This window comes from Mya arenaria, chromosome 8 (assembly GCF_026914265.1).
Source record: "Mya arenaria isolate MELC-2E11 chromosome 8, ASM2691426v1".
In the NCBI taxonomy this organism is placed as follows: Eukaryota; Metazoa; Mollusca; class Bivalvia; order Myida; family Myidae; genus Mya; species Mya arenaria.
The window spans coordinates 41,005,682-41,022,579 of record NC_069129.1 but is presented as its reverse complement, the minus strand read 5'-3'; the positions used below and the strand labels follow the sequence as shown (position 1 = coordinate 41,022,579).

General features: G+C 33.7%; 1 protein-coding gene across 7 annotated transcripts in view; it reads right to left on the bottom strand.

Moving 5' to 3' along the window:
• LOC128242862 (GATOR complex protein WDR59-like) overlaps positions 1 to 16,898 on the bottom strand; it is a 37,155-nt gene that overhangs the window by 10,568 nt on the left and 9,689 nt on the right. For 4 of the 7 annotated variants that reach the window (XM_052960252.1, XM_052960249.1, XM_052960250.1 and 1 more), the window contains exons 12-21: positions 16,327 to 16,491; positions 14,260 to 14,355; positions 13,370 to 13,529; positions 12,880 to 12,940; positions 11,223 to 11,370; positions 10,313 to 10,470; positions 9,496 to 9,577; positions 9,079 to 9,191; positions 8,220 to 8,379; positions 4,716 to 4,764 (exon numbers count right to left, since the gene is read on the bottom strand). In XM_052960252.1, coding sequence (XP_052816212.1) covers positions 4,716 to 4,764; positions 8,220 to 8,379; positions 9,079 to 9,191; positions 9,496 to 9,577; positions 10,313 to 10,470; positions 11,223 to 11,370; positions 12,880 to 12,940; positions 13,370 to 13,529; positions 14,260 to 14,355; positions 16,327 to 16,491 — 1,192 coding nt within the window. Of the gene's footprint in view, positions 1 to 2,643; positions 2,699 to 4,715; positions 4,765 to 8,219; positions 8,380 to 9,078; positions 9,192 to 9,495; positions 9,578 to 10,312; positions 10,471 to 11,222; positions 11,371 to 12,879; positions 12,941 to 13,369; positions 13,530 to 14,259; positions 14,356 to 16,326; positions 16,492 to 16,898 lie in introns of all 7 variants that reach the window. The other 3 variants (XM_052960251.1, XM_052960253.1, XM_052960255.1) reach the window with 2 other exon arrangements.

Here is a 16,898-nt window from a genome sequence, read left to right as displayed (position 1 = left end):
GGAATCAAAAATATAAGTATACAATACTTTTGATTAAAATTGAAAATAAATAATCATAAAAGCGCAATTTGACATCGATAGTGATTTAAAATTACTGCACTTAATGACGTCAGTACACAACATCGCACACGCTTTTTGGTGAAATGTACAAAAGTGCATTTTCTACGTCAATTTTTCCACAAATCATAATTTTAGGTATGCAAGAAAAAAATATAAAAAAATAATAAAAAAATCCGACCCTCGGGCATGCTGCGTGACCGGTAACTCGGCAAGCCTCGTTACCGGCTTACGCACGTGCCCTCGGATCGGATTTTTCTATCCGTACCGGAAACACATGTTAGAAACTTCTTACTGCTGATAAAAAATTAGATCGCAGATTTTCATATTTTAGTTAAAAAATCAATGTTATATGCATTTTTCTTAAACTGTTAGTAACGGTTTAAGCCATAAAACATTAATTTTCGAACAGAAATATGAAAATCTGCAATCTGATCTTTTGTCAGCAATCTTATATCATTGATTTGCTGATATTCACGCAGAAATTTGCTCTTTCCAAGACAAAAAATAAAATAGTTGTAAATTTGCTAAATCTGTGAGAGTGCCACATTAAAAATGTAATTGGCTTTGAATGATGAGATATTTTTGTGAATTTGGGTGGCAGACAACAATTTATTTCAATATATTTATTCACAAGATGAAAAAAGCAATAAACAGTTTTAGGTTAATTCCTCAAATACCTTTATCTGACGCAGCCAGCATGATGTTCATGAACGACAGACAACTTTTTATCATATAGTATTTCTCAAAGGCAGACAACAATTTTTGTAACTGTCTTTAGAGGCAGACAATACTTTTTCCATTTATATAACATAGCAGCATGTAGGATTTTACAGCACATTATATGACAAGATTGAAATCTTTATCAAGGTTAAGAGAGGGGCACATCGCTGAAATTACAATTAGTTAAAGTAAGAGAAGTATACCCCTGCAATAAGGTAAGATGTTAATCAGATCAACTAATAAATATTTACTGTGTTTCAAGAAGCACGAGCGCTGCCGAGCAAACGCAAATGCACATTTGTTGTGTTTTTCTCCAGTTGATAAAGGGACATAACTACACAATTACTAAAGCCAGAGTTTTGGACTTCGCATATTCAAGGATTTTGGCAACATTCATACCAAGTTCTATTTGAGTACTGTACCTTAAAAGTTGCTCAAGTTATGGCTAACATTTGAGTTTTTGCAGGGCAACGCAGCCAATGATGATGATACCAACAAGGACAACAAGTCTACGAAATATATTTTTTTCTTTGCAAAACAGACATTGTTACTACTAATAGATAAAACATTCTGGTGACAAAGCGTGAAGCAAATTAATGGTGATTTTTTAACTGCGAACCTCATGATTTGTGTTGCGTAAAGCATTCATGCTTTTAGAAGCACTTTTGATAAAAAGAATTTATTAAAAAAAAAAAATACATATCATGAATCCTATGGTATACTTGACATTGTTTAAAACACTATGATCATTGTAGGAGATTTAAGTTTTTTGTTGGGAATGTGGAGAAATAAGGCGAGAACCAGGATATAAACATGTTAGGGAACAGATCTAAATATTACAATTTGTACATGTAAATTTGTGTACCATAGAAAAATTGGAATATTGTTATGAAGAATATGAAGCTAGAAAAGCTTAAAAACTAGATAATTGTTAAAGGATTCCCAGAATTACCAAGTCCTGTTTCATTTAACAGGAATTATAACTATTGAATGAAATAGCACAAAGGTCCATCCATAAAAACATGTATATGTTTTTCTCAATCAAGGGTCAGCAATGTTGCCATAGACCCTTTTGCACTAAAAATTATGTCAAATTCATAAGTAAAAATTGGTTGTGTGTAACCAAAGGATAGTACACTTGGGTACTTGACGTCGTTTCATCATGAATTCTAGGAACAATTCCTCAGTACATTTTTTTTATATATACTTTAAATCAGGATAAACATTCTAAAGGGCCCAGAAACTGTGAAAATCCATGTTCCCGTGTGTGTTAATAAGTTCATGTGATTCTATAAGGACAAATGATTCATGACAGGCCGATATTCCTGCTTAGGACATGTAAACACAAGATTGACTGGTTAGCACAGTGGTTAGCGCACTCGCTTCTCACCTAGGCGACCCAGGTTCGATTCCCGGCTTGGGCGCATGTGAGTTTGGTTTGTGGTCACCAAGCCGGACAAGTGGGTTTTCTCCGGGTTCTCCGGTTTCCCCCACAACACAAGACCACACTCTCGCGTAAAATTGTGCTAACGAGAGTGATTAATATAATGTTGCAATAACATGTTTTACAATCGTTGTAAAATAAGTATGTTTAAACTAAACACAAGATTGACTGGTTAAATAGTGGGAGTTTTTGAGGAATATGTTAACCGAATATTGAGATTTTTGCCCTACATAATTCTACATTGTGGCGCATTATGAGGCAAGGCAAGCAGAAGTTTCAGATCAAATGCACATGATTCCAAGTGTCAAACTTTAAACTGAAACTAAATCAAGCCCTCCTACACCACAACCTTACGAATCTCCACTAGTGAAGAGTAAATTTTAAAGAATAAACCAAGGGAGACAACACACACAACTTACTAGTCAAGCTTCTGAGTAACCCAGACATTGAAGAAACTGTGTGATACGGATTATACTGAAGAATAGACAGACACAAATATTTTATTCATTGCTACACCATTGTCTTTTATTCCAATAACTTTTCCTACATTCTGCAATACACCAAATCTGAAGTGTTGGGATGCAAGTAGCCAGGTACAAAAAAAAATAATTGTATATTTGTATCCAGGTTTATTTTTTGAGGAAGATTCTGAAAATAAATGTCTCGGGAAAGCTGAAATAAAAATATACCACCACATATTTAGATTTGTAGATAAATTTATACATTCTACCACCAAAATTCATGGTTAACTACAACATATACAACGGTGACCGAGCTTAAAGCTGCACTCTCACAGATTGAATGTTTTGACAAGTTTTGCTTTTTGTTTTGGAATGAGCCAATTTTTTGCGAAAATCCATGGAAACCAATTATATAAAACTGCTGACAAAAATTTAGATCGCGGATTTTTACATTTAAGTTCAAAAATTGATGTTTTATGCATTTTTCTTAAAACGTTAGTAACAGTTTAAGCCTTAAAACAAAAATTTTCGAACAGAAATATGAAAATTTGTGATCTGATCTTTAGTCAGTATTTCTTATATCATTGCATGGTTTGCAGATATTTACGCAAAAATTATTTCTTTCCAAGACAAAAATAAAAAAGCTGTAAAATTGGTAAATTGGTTCGAGTGCAGCTTTAAATTGTTATGCATTTATAATGCCAAGTGCAACCATCAAGGGAAGGCTGGGTATGTATGCTTACACTAAATGCATCCACTAGATTGGTACATGGATATAACATGACCTAAACCAACAATCATGCAGGGTAAAATGGGAACCAAAAACTAAACAAGAGTCCCGTAGAACACAAACGGTAATCTGTTATTTTACAATAAAAAAGGGGCATAACCCAACAATCACTCAAGTCAAAGTTATGGGCCTTACTCTATCTGTGTGTATTGTTTCTGGCAACATTTTTACCAACTTTCATTCCAATATATTGAAATGATTTTGAGCTATGGCCAAGTTTAAGATTTTGCACAAAGCTGCCGCTATTAACGATGACACAGATACTGAGGCTATGACAAAAACTCGCCTTTTTTTCTAAAAAAACCCAGACGAGCTAAAAAGAAAAACACTAATTCTGTTATGAAATAAGTAACTGAATAAAAAGGACTGCCTAGATATATAAGAGGAACTAGAACAAATGTAACTGGAGTGACTATGTCTGCATTGCTATTCTAAAATATACTTTATTTTTCAAAAAACAAACCTTTACGAAAAATCTGTAAGGTGTAATAAAACAGAGAAGCTTTAAATAAAAACAGGCTATGAAACATGTACAACAAACATAAAAAGAAACCATAAAACAGCTATCGTGAAGCCATTCGCCTGAGATAAAGAATTCAGTCTAAAAAAATCAAAGCTCTACAGCGCAAAATATTTAAAAAGCAGAATAAGCCTACCAGATAATGCAAATGAGCAAAATCAAATATAATACAAGTGTATATTGTGATGGTGTTTTTGTGTCCTTTTAGGTGTATCTGCTGCGTTCTTTCATTTCAGTACAGAATTAATCAAGACTCCAAAGAAACAGTTTGAAATACATTTTTGCATTGTGAAAAAAGCAATTTGAATTTGGGTATTCAATGCATTTTAATGGTTATATCAAATATTCTGGGTGCAATGAATATTTAAAGAAAATAAATCTGAAGCTAAATCTTTACATTTAATCGTAAAAGGAAGTATTGTTATAATATTTATACTGAACATGCATATATATGCGTGCTATATATATTTTCTAACCCTCATTTAATGCACTACTAAAACTAACATATTCAACTGTAATGTATATTTACAATGTATTTCCTATTACCATAAGAGTCTCAATTAATATTAATTGCAGATTTGTATGGTGATCAAACACACCAGGATAAAAAGAAAAGGGTTAACAGTTCAAAGGGATGTAACTTTGGTACAATAGCAACATGAAGGTACGATGAAGTCCCCTGTTGTCAAGGAGATTGGTTGTCATGGCAACAAGACTTACTAGGCAACAAATTCCAGCTGTCTGTACTGCCAAACTTTGTTTCTTGGCTCTAAAAATGACAGCATTCAGCAATGTGAAATAAGACTTTTCTACCATTTCAAGGGAATATTATTCCCTAATTTACACCCATGGCATTTAACTGCGGACAAAGCCATAAAATAAATCTTGTTAACACTAATAATGGCAATGACCTTTCTAGTACAGCACTGTCTTTAAAGGTGCACTCTCACAGATAAACTGTTTTTACAACTTTTTTATTGTTTGTCTTGGAAAGAGCAAGTTTTTGCGTAAATATCTGGAAACCGATGATAAAATATTGCTGACAAAAGATCAGATCAGAGATTTTCATATTTTCGTTCGAAAATTAATGTTTTATGGCTTAAACCGTTACTAACGGTTTAAGAAAAATGCATAAAACATCATTTTTTGAACTTAAATATAAAAATCTGCGATCTAATTTTTTGTCAGCAGTCTTAATAACTGGTTTCCATGCATTTTCAAAAAAAATTGGCTCGTTCCAAGACAAAAAATGAAAAATTTGTCAAAACGTTCAATCTGTGAGAGTGCAGCTTTAATACTATCTCATCTGTTATAAAACATCAAAAGAATGATGAATTCCTCAGTGTTTCGCTACTATCATTTCCGCTAATGACACGTGCCTGTAACCTTTCAATTTAACTATTTTAAGTGTACTCATTATTGCACATTTGCCTTTGCAATTCTAGATTTATTCACTCATATGTTCATTTTTTATTTTAAACTAAACACCTTTAGGAGTATAAACTGTTTTCCCATTCATTTTTTTGAAGTTTTGAAAAAAAACAAAAAACAAGAGCACTGCTATTGCACTACAATGACGCTGACACAAGATGTCACAAACATTTTTCTTTGAACACCAAGTGACGTTACAAAAACTAATGCAAATAATTTTGAAAATGAAAAACTGATGACCAAAAAAAATTAACATGTCATTTTTTTAAACTTAAAGCTTTTACTTTTTAGACAATAACTAATGCTTTTATCGGCTTGTCCACACTTTGATGGCCACATGTGTATCATTTTTTAAACCCATAATCCAATTTTATGGATAATTTCTCAGCAGAAATAGACTCATTTCACACTACAGAATATCATGTATAAAGTTAAAAGGATGAACAATTAAGTCAGGAGTCTGCTTGATAAGACACAAGATTCACCAGGAGAGAGAAAAAATTCAAATCTAGAAAGAAAACAAAGATCCAATCTTTAAGATATAAACATAATCACAGCCCTTTTGTCAACTCAAAGCAAAATTGCTTTTATTTGTATATACATAAAATGGTTTAGTTATCAAACACGTGGATTAATTGAAGTAAAGTCATATATATTTTCTTTCGAATAATTATGACAATTAATCTTTGAGCTTTATTAAAAGTAGCAACATCAATGCTTTCAATTGACAAAATATGGCAACAAATGAACTAATGGACAGTTTCCCCTATGGTTTCCCTGTAAAACATACACTTTTCACAGGGATTTTTTTCTTATACTTTTCACTGCCTGTGACTTTCAAATTGGGAAAAAACTTGGAAAAATACAAAATTAAATGCCAAAATAGCTAATACACCATAATAGCAAAAAATAATATCCATGCTTTTACTTAAATATGCATACATAATGTCAAGATTTTGTTTATCTTTCTCGAAATACATTTGCTATTTTATTCACTAACGGAATCTGCCTTTATCAAATTTGGATTATCCGGGAAAATGATCAATATTTCGCAGGGGAAAATGCACCAAGAAAAATCACTGTTTTATAAATATTGGGTTGAACTGACATCTATGGAAGCATCTGAAATCAAGACACTTAAACAATCAACTGACATGTAGCATATAACTTGATACAGAAAGGTACCTGATTTGAGACTTTTGTGATCCAGTAAGAGTCACCTTATACTCACATTCGGAACTCCTCGGCCATTTTTTTTCAAAAACAACCTCGGATGTATGCAGGTACATCAGTTGAAGTAGTTCGTATTTTTTTAATTAAATCATTAATTAAATGTAGTGTTTTAGAGTTGTATTTGTTGATCTAAGTTTAAATTGATTGCCATTGAATAGTATTATTGCAAACATATTTAAGAATCCCAAGAGTAATGTCACAAAGTTTAACTGCTAAATAAAATTACTACGCGATCTACTTGCAGCGGACTTAAACGTACCACTTTTTCAGTATGTAAACCGTCCAAATACATCCGAGGTTGTTTTCGATAAAATGGCCGAGGAGCTCCGAATGCTTATACTCAATTATTCCAATATTGTACCTATTTAAAACTATATGCTTTTATTTCCAGGCCACCGGCTCTTTGTTATGTTTTGATATGTCATGTATGTTGGTTATTTATGTTGGAAAATAGCTCATTGAGCTAATAAGTTTTGTTAGCATATACCCCGGCCCCAATTTCACAAATATCCGTTATAACAGTATTAAGCTAAGCTCAGTATTTTTCTTTGTCTTTCATTGGCGTAAAATTAACTTCTTCAATTAGACTTTAAATAAGAATTACCTATATGATTATCACAATATTCAATATTTCATTTATCAAAATCATGTATAAGTATATATTTTGTCTAATTGAAATAAGCTACAGCCTGTTAAACGTAGGAAGTTTCAAGAAATTGGGGCCGTACTTAAATAAAGATTCTTGTATCTTGTAATTTCTTTCTGCTTGATTGTGACTCATGAAATATATCTTTTGGAATGTGAAAATTTCACTCGTGGCTATGCCAAATATATCTTTTGATTCTCACTCAGTGAAATATATTACAATCTTACACTGAAACAAACAATTATCCTTTAGTTATCCATTCCTGTCAGAGATATTGCTACTGATTAAGACACTTGGCCCAAAACAGAAATGATTTGTCAGAGATTTATCATTGAATAGTACTTTTATAAAAAAAAAATACAATTTAAAAGGGCAATGCATTTTCATATTAGGCAGTCAACAAATTTTGGAAACACTACTATATCAAGTTACATAGTAATTTGAAGCAAATAACAACATCAATATCATTATAAAAATAAACCTTTTCTTTAAGACAAGTCATAACAAAACAGAGGTGCAAACCCTACCAAAATGTATACAACCTACAATTTCAGCCAATGAAATTGCAGACAGGCAATCAATACGCACAACGCTTAATCATTAAGAATTTCAACTTTAGCAGATGTTTAAAAGTCTGCCTACTGCCACTCATCTGATAACACTCCCTGCATCAGATTTTGTGTTTACAATTTGTCAGCCAATGAGGTTGTATTTTAAGTCTGTTAGATTACCTGAAGTAATATCTTAATGATTAAGAAGGACCCATTTGCTATGCTCACTCCAACCAAATTTAACCATTAAGATATTACTTCATGTCATCTAACTATTACATAATATTAATTTGATAAAAAGACAATCAAGAAATAATCATATTCTTTTACACAAAATGAATTTCAATAAACCTGAGCACTTACATTAGCAGGAACATAGTCAAGCGAGACCTTTGAAGCAGACTTTTTAAGGCTCTGACCACTGGATGTGATAGCTTGAAGATTAAAGTGTCTCCTATCCCAGAACACGCAGATTAACATGGCCAGGGTTTGAACATCAAAGGTCTTCCGGTAGTGCTCCATGCTGAAAATAACAGAAAAATGACAATTGTGCAACTTTACTCACTTGTAAATTGCTCATTATTATATATTTGTGTTATAAAGACAGTTTTCAAAAAAGTTAACTTTTCATGACACCATGATGATAAGAATTTCGTATACATGATATACTTATAATATTTCATGTTTATTCATTTTACTTGATGCCTTCCAGTTTTTTATAGAAATGTATGAGAGAGATCTGATTGATATCTCCCTGTTACAGTGAAATAACATTTTGATATCAGTCAGTTTCAAAGTTTTGGCCCTTTATGCCACCATAATAAAAATGTAAGAGTCCACATAGCTAGGACAAAATATCAATGTTGTTATATCTGAAATGGCTTGACATCATCAAAATTTAAGTGTGCTTTTGTGCAATTATATATCAATTCATGTCATTCTGAATAAGTTTAAAGAATAAAATTAATAGTGCAAAATTATTTCTTCCACTGATATATCAGTTTTATTTCATCTTATAAACATCAAAAGGTCACATTTTCACACGAGGCGCAGCACTTTGTGAAAATTATATTCTTTTTGGTGCCCACTAGATGATGTTAAAAAGATATCCAACTTAAACAAATGAGTATCTTTTAAATACTACTGACAACGATGACGACATCCTAAACTGTTTAGCAGAACATGAGCTTATAAAACTATCATCCTGGCAACTCCAACATACAGGGATTGCAACATGTTTCTGCCGAAGGGTCTCTGGGCCCATGGGGTTCCATCATCTGGGTTTGGGGACGGAGCCAGATTGGGGCTACACATCACAGGTATTAGGGACCACAGCTGTAACAAGAGTAGAAGGACACTTTATATATTTAGATCTATTAAATGTTCCTCCTGAAAGTTATAAGTTCCCTTGTCCAGGTTTTAAGAGGAGGCCACATAACAGATATTAGGGACCACGGCTCTTACAACATAAGGCTAAAATTTCTGTGAGGCCAGAAAAAAATGTCTTTGAAACTTTCATCCCAACAACTTTTTTCAGGCAATCAAAGGGCATAATTCAACAATTATTTTAGCAAGAGTGATAGGCCTTGTATGCTACCACCAAACCCCATATTCTACAGTAATATCAACCAGGCCATACCCTGACAAGGTCCTTCCTGCCAACAGCTGCAGCCTCAAGTTTGTTGTGTTCACACATGGCCGGGATGTTGCCTGTATCCAGCCTGTAGAAACAGCATATTTTAAAAACATGGCACAAAGTACAAACTTTTATTTCATGTTTATAGAATCAAAGAATCGATTTTTCATTTCCTCTTAGCAGTATAAAACCATTCCCTGTCATTGACAAACTCAAAAATAAATTATCTTTAAAAACATGCATTTTATAGTACTTGAATATACTGCCACCCTTCATTGGAAGCCTAGTATAACAGACTTCAAGCAACAAACTGCACCAGCTTCTCTTTTACTTCTGACAAAGAAATGTCGCAAAGAAATGTTCCTAATAAAACATAATATTACACTTCATCAAACCTATCCTTCTCATTTTATTTTCTGCCCAGATTCTGATATACATGTTGAGAACACAGTGTTTTAAACTTTTTGTCAATCAACAAAAATAGTATAAGCGAGCCAGCATAGAAAATTGACCTAACGCCCCCCCCCTCCACAGTATTGACATGGTGGAGACAGTGTGTGTCATTTACGCCGTCAGTCAGGCTCAAGCTTCACCGTTTGCTAAACCCTGTTCTTTGGCACTTTGGCCTCTGCTGAGGAATTACCATAAATCAATTAACACAAATCTTTACAACCAAACTACAATTTCTTGCCGATCTCCTATTTTCGCGGAGGAGACAGTGTGTGTAATACACTCAGAGGGGCTCAAGCTTATCCTATGGCGCTAATCCTTCGTTAGGTTATTGGCATAAATAGGCAAACACAAAACCTACTACCCCTACCTGTATTTCTCGCCGAGCTCCCTATTAACACGGAGGAGACAGAGTGTATCATACACTCGGACAGGCTCAAGTTTCACCGATTTCTTCTTCTTATCCTTCGGCACCTTGTCCTTAGCCTCCTGAAGATCCTTGAATGTCCGAGACTTTGTCCTCTGTCGCTGGTAATAGAATACATCTTTTATCATGTATTACTTTCAAACAAGCAATTTGCCCTTGCTTTTTGGGTTTTGACAAAATTCCTCAAAGTTTTATCACTTAGACTTCTTTAGCTAAAACATTTCAGGAGAATAATTTGAATACTAAGTCAAGGAAAATGTTGAATTAAAAGCAATAACTTCAAAACAAGCTAGCTCTTTACATAAGCTACCTACACTACAAGTTTCATTACTATGGATCAATACTAACACACGTTATTGGGCCGAAACCTGGCTGCCCAACGACATCATCTTTCTTATTGTCCTTTTATAGCTGCATTCAAGGGTCTTAGCAAGCATATGTTTTATTTGAGTGTACTCATGAAACTGAATATTTCCTAGCTGGGGCACAGGTTTTGGAAGTTGTACCCAAGTACTATACAGTAAAGAAGTCTTGATGGTGTGTTATTGTTTTCATCACATTCATAACATTTAATATTCATCACTTTTAGATGACAAGATTGTGTTGCAAATGAAATCACGACAACAGTTGAAGAGGCTTAATTCAACAACTATTAATTCAGAGTAATTGGCCTTGACAAGCACATGCGATTTGTCGCTGGCAACATTCATACCAAGTTTCATTTAAGTACCTTTTGACATTTATTCATTGCACTAAAAGACAACGAAGCCACATCCGTCAACAATGGCACCAAGTGTCTTACTTTAAACTGAAAAACAGACAAGCTTTATTATAGCCTCAATGGCGTTCTTACCTTTGACTGTATGGTGTACCACTGTCCAACAGACATTCGCTCCTGTTTTGGCGTCGGTGGACTACGTGAGTACATTGCAAACCCCGAGCTGCTCTGAGAATTTCGTACACGGTTTGTGGAGGACATTGTTGCCAGCTCTGATAACGCTCTAAAACAGGATTGGTTGGTTTGTTTAATAATGAAATTGTTTGTAAATTCTAAAAAGTATCATTGATAGTAGATGAAGAATTCATTAAACACCAGTTACATTCTCTTAGCTTCTTAAACAAGGATACTGGTTTCTTAGGAGATGTTCCTAGCATAATAAATATGGGTTCAAAACTGTGCCAATTTGCCAAACGGCAGTCACAGCAGATCAGTTCATATCCCCAATGTCAGTCCTGTATGCCAAGTTTACAATAGATAGGAGAAACACAGACATAAATGCATTGTCTCCACTACTATGTACCTATTCATAGGGATTAACATATTTGAATAAAAAATTGTATGTTATAACTGAAGAGAAATGCAAACTTATACAGTACAAACTCGCAATGTCAACATCGGATATCTCGATTTTCCGGTTGTGTCAAACTTTTTACCCGGTCCCATATTTATTCCTTCTCATTCTATATTACAATAATTCTGCTTATGTTGATTTTTCTATCTCGATTTTTTTCGCTATGTCTAACCCCTATTTCAGTCCCTGTAGTCGAATTTCACACATTTTCATTGTTCTTTATGTCAAACTTTAGATCGAGTTGTAGGTGCGAAAAAATTGCATGATGGTTTGCAGCATAAATTACTTCGCTAAATTACTGTGCGTGTCAAAATAACAAACTGTCATAATTGGAGGATAATTGGTAAGTGTGAATAATTAAAGTTGTTTGTTTATGTTTTTGATTAAAGAGGCATTTATTACTCAAGCTCATGTTTATTGTTCTTGAAACGCACAAGGACCCCGATGACATCATGGGGAAATTCTGAAAGTTATGTAAAAAAGAAATTTCACTACACTGCATGTAGAAAACAAACAGACAAAAAAGCCTTTTTCAAACGAATTTAAATGAATCCTGTATCTTATTCTATGCATAATAGTGCTTAAATGTATTTTTTTGAGAATGTGCTATACTGCTGTGTATTATATCACGAATCATGAATCATGAATGTGCTATTTTATCAAAGTTATTGTCATAAGTGCTATATTGTATTTCACCATGAGCAAATGTATGTGATTATTTTATATCTGTGTTTGTGTAATCAATCAATGCAAATTAAATAAATTTGACACAAATAATTCATTTTATTTTTAATAATAAGTTTGCTGTTTTCATGACGGTAAATAATAAGTTTGCTGTTTTCATGACGGTAAATAATAAGTTTGCTGTTTTCATGACGGTAAATAATAAGTTTGCTGTTTTCATGACGGTAAATAATAAGTTTGCTGTTTTCATGACGGTAATATATAACAAGACTGTTCAATTGCGAATGTAAACATCGGACATAAATCGGACTCAAATGTGTTGGAAATGTTCATATTTTTTGTAATTTGGATATGTCGAATGTTCGTTATCTCGACTTTTTTTCCTAGCTCCGTACAAACTCACCATAATAAGATTTGACTGTACTATAATTTATTTAACATTGAAATATTTGCGATTATGGTGAAGGCACTTACTTCGGAGTCTTTTCAGAGATTTTATTGGCTTCCTTAGATCTTGCAAATAACACAAGCAGCCCTGAAAGATAGAGGTATAAATTTATGAAGACTGAAACAATGCCAAATCCAAACTCATTAAATATGCATATTAAAACACAGAACTAACTAATAACTCTAATAATAAATCCCCTCTTTCATAAGCAAAGGCAAACATCAGGGATGAAATCACTCCTTGATTTTTGATGAGATCGCCCAATATCACCTCCATAGTAAAATTTTGTATCAACTGAGATAGTTATTTAAATAGCATATCTAATAGTAGAGAGAAAAATATACATTCTGGTTGTTCTAAATTCATATTTATATTTGTATTTATTGATATTTTAAGGTCATTTATATTGCATAAAACAATTCAGCACAACTTATCATTTTTAGCAATACTTCAAGCACATTATTTGCTTAACCAAAGATTTTTATCAACTTAATCTTTGAGAGAGCCTAGACTCACCAGCAGAGTTGAACTGAGCCCCACAGGTCCTTGGGAAGGGTATCTGGAAGTCTTGGTAGGCGGAGAATGGCAGGGGCTGGATGTACCCAGTGTGTTGGGGATGGTAACTGGTGGGTATTGGTGGGAACACGTCGGTGTCCGGCGTTTTGCGCTCCTCCAGCTGGGAAAACATTGCCATGTATATAAGAAACTATTGTAAAACACATGATTTTGCCATGTGTTGGGGTAGAAATATAAAGACACTAGCGGGAATGTGTTTGTCACAGTCCAGCATCTTTCATTCTTCTAGCTGGAAATATATTTGTAAATGGGAAATTATATTGTATAAGTAAAATGGATGTATGTCATTTTGCACCATGGTAGTGCATAGGATTCTCAGATATCATGAGGATAAACATGTCGAACGTATGTTATTGTAAAATATACTACATGTAGTTATTGAATGGAGAGTTTTAAACTGGTTGGCAAGATGTTTTAGGAGTAATATGAATGCATAGTTGTGTAATAACACATTTAAATGATTCAAACACACTCTTCAATCTGCGCAGATTTTGAATCTAATCGCCAGATGTTACTAAGTCAAGAGCACTAATAGGCCAACTCATTGCGATACTTGTGTTTCAATGACGTCATGAATGACAAAAAGGCTATGACAATACCTTGATTTAAAAAAATAAAAAATAATAGGGCCCTAAATCGCTTACCAGATACATGGAATTCCATTCTGTTCATTAGATATTTCTAGGATATGAGCTAGATAAACAAACCAATTGTGACAGACAAAAGGCGATCATAAATACTCTCCTTTGGTCATTGTATGGTGAGCTAACAAAAAAGGCTAAAGAGTAGAAATATGCACGTACTGGAAGGAAAAGTTATTGAATTCTTACAGTCATATTTTCAAAGGCTGTTGCTACTTGTCGGATACACGGCTCCAAACAGTTGAGATTCTTCTTCACACTCTTCTGACTTGTGTCCGTCAGCACCTGGAACAGGGAGAGGTGTTTATTCAAATTTGCTTCGACAGTATCATAATCATATTATTGGGAGCAATTCAACTTATTTATTTTCAAACATTTGTGAAACAAGTTATTACAACATCATATTTATTACTTTCGTTGACACAATGTTACGTGAGAGTGTGGTCTTGTGTTTTCGGGGAAAGCGGAGTACCCAAGGAAACCCACTTATTCGGCTTGGGGATAACAAACCAAACTCACATGTGCCCAGGCCGGGAATAGAACCGGGGTTGCCCCATCAGAAGCAAGTTACCTAACCAGTGTGCTAACCGGACAACCTTATTGGCAGCAATGGCCGAATGGTTGGCGCATCAAACCACATGGAGCATTGCTAATGATACACAGATTTTGCATGTACTACTTTGAAGATATGACCAGATCTATACGAAAATTACAACAAATTAGACACATCTGAAATAGCATTCCAGATTGGTTGAACACTCCTTTAAAAGGAGTCCCTGTATCTCAGATTTTTTTCTGAACAGAAAAAGATCTTAGGAAGTCTAATTTGTTTATTATACTGGCTGGTAGGTCAGTAGAAACGTTACCGTAAATGACTGGGTATAAGACGATAGGGGGTATTAGACGCAGGGAAAAAAATCCGAGAAAAAAACTTTTAATCTATGTTTTTGGTTAAAAGACGCATAGAAAAAATGTCAAAATCGTCCGGCATTTTCAGCCACCATGTTTGTTGACAGTGACAAAAAAAAAATTTTTCGTGAAAATGGCGATGGTTATCTTTAAAACCATACTGTCGAGAATGAAAAGTTATGTTAAGCAAAAAAATATTTTGACAGTGCCCAACTTTGCTTTTTTATATGTAAGTTTGATTATTGTTTAATTCAATTTATTATTCAAAATAATATTGAATACCGTAATTCACAAGAGTTCGGACACCATAAATTAATTATTTTTTTCGTTCTCCGAATACATAGAAAATTATCATTTTTACATTTTATTTACATGTTTGTTTAACCTGCCTTTTTTCTTCATGTTTGCTTTTTACCACTTATTATTTATCCGTAGTAATCAATGGTCATAAACTTATTTATTACGCCTATAAGTGTAAATCCTTCATGAAGTTAATTAAAACACCATTTTATACATGCACTGAACTGAATAAACACATTCTATCGGCTTCAGATCAAAGAGTCACACTGTGTGACGTCACATAACTTACAGTTATGCCCACGAGGATCTCGTGGAGAGCATGGACATTGCTATGCAGGATTAATGTATAACTGTACGATTATTGCTTCATATAGTCTGTAAGTGTGGTACAAGTTTGAAAGCTTATTGGCAGATCGTTTTACAAACATGCCATGTCGATGTTTTCTTAATCCCTTGATTGCCCTTGTTGTTTGTTTAATCCTCAAATAAATATATCACACTTCCTTTTCAACAGGCAATAAATCGTTTAGGATGGGTAGTAACTAATTAAATTGTCACAGTGGTGTATACGGTTAGGTAATCAAGCCAGGCAGTGTAAAGATAAAAATCAATTTTCTTCATCTGTGAAACTTGGTAACTATGAAAGTTATGATTGATGTCCTTTGGGTGTCCGAAAATTAGGTACGCAAAATAAATTATTTTGGGAAATAATTATGGGTGTCCAAATATAAAATATTTTTGTTGAAATTATAAACGTCTTACGATATACCGTATCCCGATCTTCAACTGCCGTTTTAACCCGTATATACTCGATCAATATGACGCGAGTAACATCCCTTTCTACATAAATCTAAACAAACTCTCGGCTTGAAATTGACATCAGAAAAAAAGTTCAAAAAATTGTTACTGGGTATTATACGCAGGCATTTTTTTGCATCAAAATCTGAGGGAAAAAAGTGCGTCTAATACCCAGTCATTTACGGTATTTAATCTCATTTAAACACTCTTATACACCCAGTTTCTCAAACTTTGTGTTTGTCATCTTACCCTGTGTAGTTTCTTAATGAGACTTGTGGATAGTCCAGTAGGAGAAGCAATTTCAAAGCAAGGTGGCGCAATATTGGGATAATTCATTGGGAAGGAGATTGTCACATCAGCCTTGTGTTTCCCACCACTGATGGAAACCGAACACTGTCTTTCCTCACTGTCCAACTGTAAGAAACAAGAATTAATTTAAAATAAATGTTAAACTTACTGAATGAAGCCAGCCAAATGCAGCTACAAATGTTCATGGTTTTCAGCTTATCAAGGGCCTTAGCTAAGACCAACCTTAACAAACCATACGTAAGGCCGATTGTTTTAATGTAATTAAGGTCATTATTGTTAAATTATAAAGGTGTTATATATTTTATATAAAGGTGTTATATATTTTATGTGCTCATACATTTAAATAAAACAAATACAGCTGAAACACTTGTTACAAACTTTGTAAGAAATACTGCAGAAATACTGTATCCATGAAACATTAGTTTAGTTTAAACATATTTGTTTTACAACGATTGTGAAACCAGTTATTACAACAGTATATTAATCACTCTCGCTGGCACGATTTCACATGA